This window comes from Sinocyclocheilus rhinocerous, unplaced genomic scaffold, assembly GCF_001515625.1.
Source record: "Sinocyclocheilus rhinocerous isolate Xijiao unplaced genomic scaffold, SAMN03320098_v1.1 scaffold51, whole genome shotgun sequence".
Classification (NCBI taxonomy): Eukaryota; Metazoa; Chordata; class Actinopteri; order Cypriniformes; family Cyprinidae; genus Sinocyclocheilus; species Sinocyclocheilus rhinocerous.
Window position 1 is genome coordinate 331,393 of NW_015641017.1, and position 5,042 is coordinate 336,434.

The 5,042-nt window shown below is 37.2% G+C and overlaps 2 protein-coding genes across 3 annotated transcripts in view; one reads left to right on the forward strand and one right to left on the reverse strand.

The window, feature by feature from the left end:
* jmjd8 (jumonji domain containing 8) overlaps nucleotides 1-2,373 on the forward strand; it is a 6,231-nt gene extending 3,858 nt beyond the window's left edge. Inside the window, exons 7-9 of the mRNA XM_016569975.1 lie at nucleotides 1,723-1,790; nucleotides 1,888-2,022; nucleotides 2,124-2,373. Coding sequence (XP_016425461.1) covers nucleotides 1,723-1,790; nucleotides 1,888-2,022; nucleotides 2,124-2,204 — 284 coding nt within the window. The 3' untranslated portion in view covers nucleotides 2,205-2,373. The remainder of the gene's footprint in view (nucleotides 1-1,722; nucleotides 1,791-1,887; nucleotides 2,023-2,123) is intronic.
* The window catches only part of LOC107753757 (N-acetylglucosamine-6-phosphate deacetylase), a 10,614-nt gene continuing 7,911 nt past the window's right edge, over nucleotides 2,340-5,042 (reverse strand). For both annotated transcript variants that reach the window (XM_016569974.1, XM_016569973.1), the window contains exon 12: nucleotides 2,340-3,167. In XM_016569974.1, coding sequence (XP_016425460.1) covers nucleotides 3,094-3,167 — 74 coding nt within the window. In that variant the 3' untranslated portion in view covers nucleotides 2,340-3,093. The remainder of the gene's footprint in view (nucleotides 3,168-5,042) is intronic.

Consider the following 5,042-nt stretch of genomic DNA (forward strand, 5'->3'; position numbering starts at 1 on the left):
ACACATGCACAGACATTATTTCATACACGACATAGTCGTGAGATGCAAGAAACATAGACATATTGCAAGAAATCTGTAGACGCGCCCATAACAACAAAAGAATACTTTATTGAACCTTTTCTGATAAGAAGTGTGCGCTGCAAACGCGAGCATTTTTGACGATCGTTTCTGTCCAGTCTGCTCGTTTTATCGCGTTTAACCACAGCTGTCTCGGTTTTTTGTCTGGCAGTGGTAGCAGATATGCGATCAAATTTCTAATTTGAGGCTGTATTACGTCGATTCTGGCACCCAACATCACAACAAGATGATATTTTAAGCTCCTTATGTAGCCGAATCTGCGCTGGTTTGAATGGGCTGCCTCCAGTTTCCCCTTTGTTTTGCTGCCTCCCGCTAGCGCTGTGACGTCGGCTGATCCTAGTTACCTGTGGTTGGCCTGGCCGTGCGTCACTCAGAAAACAACTGGCCAATCAGAAGAGAGGCTCATGAATATTAATTAGACAGACTAAAATCGACCTGTTCTCAGCAGAACTCCTGAGAAAGGAGCTGTAAAAATATATTGAGATGGTTTTTGGTACTTATACCGCAAATATATATTCTTAAGGACATCAAAACCTCAAATAAAACTCCAGAAAGGTGTACAATATGGGACCTTTAATGTTCTTTTAGAATGTCATCATTCAAAGCGTTTCTGTCTTCTTTCATTCAGTTACAGCCATAGCTGGCTGTTTTTGTCCATATTCGGGATTTCCTGTAGCTTCCTGAGTTCTATTTCTTCTATAATGTATATGTGTATTTTCTGCGCGAGGGCGCCCTCAGGCGTCCAGTATGAATGAAACACAGATTACATGTGTTCATAGCACTAAATAATGGCCAATCCATAAAAATAATACTACTTTTTTTTTTGGAGTGCACACACTTTCACCCATTAAAGGAATAGTATAATGTATTCATCATTAGGTCATCTAAGATGTAGTTGTAATGTTTGTTTCTTCATCAGAACAGATCTGGAGAAATTCAGCATCACACCACTTGCTCAGCAATGGATCCTCTGCAGTGAATGGGTGCCGTCAGAATGAGAGTCCAAACAGCTGATAAAAACATCACAATAATCCACACCACTCCAGTCCATCAGTTAATGTCTTGAGGAGCAAAAAGCTGTGCCATCATTAATGTGTTTTTAACTTTTAAACCATTGCATTATATTGCTTTCTCCAGTGAAAAAAAATAAGCTTGTCTGAATCAGGAGAGAAATCTGCACAGATCAAGCACTGTTTACAAGCAAAAACCGTTCTAAACAAATATATCAGTGGATTTTGATGTGAGAGGACAACAGACGATGGACTTTATCACTGGAGGAAGCATTATTATGGATTATGGACACTTATTTTGGCCAGAAGCAACAGTTTAAAGTTAAAAAACCTTAATGATGGATTTGCTTCTTACAAACACACAGCTTTTCGCTCCTCAAGACATTAACAGATGGACTGGAGTGGTGTGGATTACTTGTGGATTATTGTGATGTTTTTATCAGCTGTTTGGACTCCCATTCTGACGGCACCCATTCACTGCAGAGCATCCATTGATGAGCAACTGATGTAATGCTAAATTTCTCCAAATCTGTTCTGAGGAAGAAACAAACTCATCTATATCCTGGATGGTCTGAGGATGAATACATTATCAGCAAATTGTCATCTTTGGGTAAACTACATCTCTCCGCTGCAGGACCAAGGACTGGTGTCCCGTTTCACTGGCACGGTTCCGGCTACTCTGAAGTTATCTATGGCAGGAAGGTCTGTGGAATGCTAAACTCATACAAATGTATTATTTACAGCTTAAGTACAGATGTAATTTTCCCTGTCTATATACTGATGTGCTTGTGTTCTCCAGCGTTGGTTTCTTTACCCTCCTGATGATGCACCCGAGTTCCATCCCAACCACACCACACTCTCCTGGGTCTCTCTGTCCTACCCAAACCTGGAGCTCCACCAGAGGCCCCTGGAGTGCACCATACGACCCGGAGAGGTGAGGTTTAACCCATTTACACACTTAAATAGTAGGCACAAATTGTCAGAGTAATGTCAAAGTCATGTATTCCAGAGATAAAACTGCATGTTTTTGTGCAGGTGCTGTATTTTCCAGATCGTTGGTGGCATGCAACTCTAAATCTGGACACCAGCGTCTTCATTTCAACATTTCTGGGGTGAAGACTGATATGGTGGACACACACCATGTGCATTTGACTTGAAGGACCGAACAAGGATTCGTTGTTCAGAGGACCAAATCAGAGGAGTTTGACTCAGTTTGAGCAAAACAGAAAGCCAAGCCATTCGTCCGTAAACTTGAGCAATGTTTTTTAATAGAAGCTGCTTTTAATGCGAGATTGAGGTTATTGTTTAATAAAGTTGTGTTGTCGAAACATATGAATTGAATGCTTTGTTAGGTTTTATTGTTGGGTTTTTGAATGTTGAATTTTAAAGATGCATTTAATTAAACAGATAATCAATTCAAGTAAGCTGGATATCATTAATAAATCCATTATATGTGCGTCTTCCTCATTCAGACTCACAAAAATACATTTTTATCAATAAAGGAACATTTTTATTATACTGAAAAAATGATGAAACCTTAAAAATGTTAACAAATAAAAACGGAATAGAATAGAAACATTGAAATCAGTTGGTTAAACTGTCCAGTTTCACATTAGATTGGGGGCATTGAATTATGTAGGTTATTGCTGAAATAACTGGGCCCTTGAGATTTTTTTACTTTTGTGTTTCACATTTGAACAAGTTAGATTTGTGTTAGAAATCCATACACACAGTATGTGATCAAAATGATTCTGGCTCTTTTTAAAACGCCCCAAGATACATTCTGCTATAGTACATGAGCATAAAGAGTGTCATAATAGTATTTGTGTATATGGAGTAGTTTTTTATATTTGGGAATTAATCAATAGAATTCAATTGAATGAGAATAACACGTATGTTTTTGCAGTAATGCGTCTTTTTGGTGATCCAAGTCCAAAGAGAGAAAGAAATTCTAACCAAAAAACTCTTTTAACGATCCCAGCAGAAGACGGTCCTCCAGATGATGTCACTTCCTCCAGACCTGCTGTCCAGCAATGTAGGTTTCCCTGAGTGTCAGTGTGTCATCAAGCACTACGAAATCTACAAAACAACACACATAACTCTGCATTTCATATCAAAAACACTTTATTGTGAACACATCTATCCAGTGGACACAATACTGCCTTAACCACGAACAATAAATAAAATTAAATATAAATTTTAAAAACTTTTACCTTTTAAAAATTAAAATTAATTTTAAAATACATCCAAATACAAAAGTTATTTTAACTTCCAATAATATTAATATTTAACTGCTAATAACCCCCAAAATGTGCAGTTAGATCTTCATATATTCTAGTACAGTGGTGAGAAAAGGTTTTTGCCCCCTTCCTGTTTTTTTTATTTTTTGCATATTTGTCACACTTAAAAGATTCAGATCATCAAACAAATTTTAATATTACACAAAGATAATGCAAGTAAATACAAAATGCAGTTTTTAAATGATGATTTCTTTTATTAAGGGAAAAAAGCTGTCCAAACCTACCTGGCCCTACATGAAAAATTACCTGCAGTTCTTTAGATGTTGTTCTGGGTTCTTTTATGACCTCCTGGAGGAGTTGTCATTGTGCTCTTGGAGTAATTTTGGTAGGCCAGCCACTCCCGGGAAGGTTCACCACTGTTCCAAGTTTTCTCCATTTGTGGATAATAGCTCTGACCGTGGTTCGATTAACAGGAGGGGGCCCTAAAACCTAGGGCCAGGTAGGTTTGGACAGCTTTTTTCCCTTAATAAATGAAATCATCATTTAAAAACTGCATTTTGTATTTACTTGCATTATCTTTGTGTAATATTAAAATTTGTTTGATGATCTGAATCTTTTAAGTGTGACAAACATGCAAAAAAATAAGAAATCAGGAAGGGGGTCAACACTTTTTCACACCACTGTATATGTAGTATATTCTTCTCCAACAAAGAGGATCACATTTGATGACATAAGGAAACCACAGCAAAAGTGGCAATGCTGTGGCATGTGCTATTAACACATTAAATGTGCATGAGATTTTTTGAATATTGTGTATGAGTTTAAAGGAATAATTCACCCAAAAATGAAAATTTGCTTAAAATTTACTCACCCTCAGGTCATCCAAGATGTAAATGAGTTAGTTTTTTTTTACCAAAACAGATTTTGAGAAATGTAGCATTTCATCAGTTGCTCATCAATGGATCCTCTGCAGTGAATGGGTGCCGTCAGAATGAGAGTCCAAACAGCTGATAAAAACATCACAATAATCCACAAGTAATCCACACCACTCCAGTCCATCATTAATGTCTGGTGTAGTGAAAATCTGTGTGTTTGTAAGAAGCAAATCCATCATTAAGGCATGTTTGGACTCTCATTCTGACGGCACCCATTCACTGCAGAGGATCCATTGGTGAGCAACTGATGAAATGCTAAATTTCTCCAAATCTGTTCTGATTAAGAAACAAACTCATCTACATCTTGGATGGCTTGAGGGCGAGTAGATTTTCAGCAAATTGTCATTCTTGAGTGAATTATTCCTTTAACTCTTTCCCCGCCAGCATTTTTGAAAAAGTTGCCAGCCACCGCCAGCGATTTTGATGATTTTCACTAAAATTTGATGGCCTCCAGAATATTTTGCTGTATGAATATTTGAATATGCAATACACCAAAATAAAGATCAGAACCTCTACTTTAAAAAAAAAATCAGTTTTATTCTAGCTTAAAGCATTCTTTTTTTATCAACACTTGAATATAGGTAGGTTTCAGAGAAAACTACATTTATCAAAAACTACATCTGGACAATATTCAGTACGATTATCAAAGCATAAATCCAGTAAATTGCTTCCATCAACACCTCCAAAGCTTGCACAGACATATACCACTTCCTGGATCAACATTTTACTCCGTAACATTATGCAGTTTTCACTTATATGCTGCCATTGCTGCCATTTTT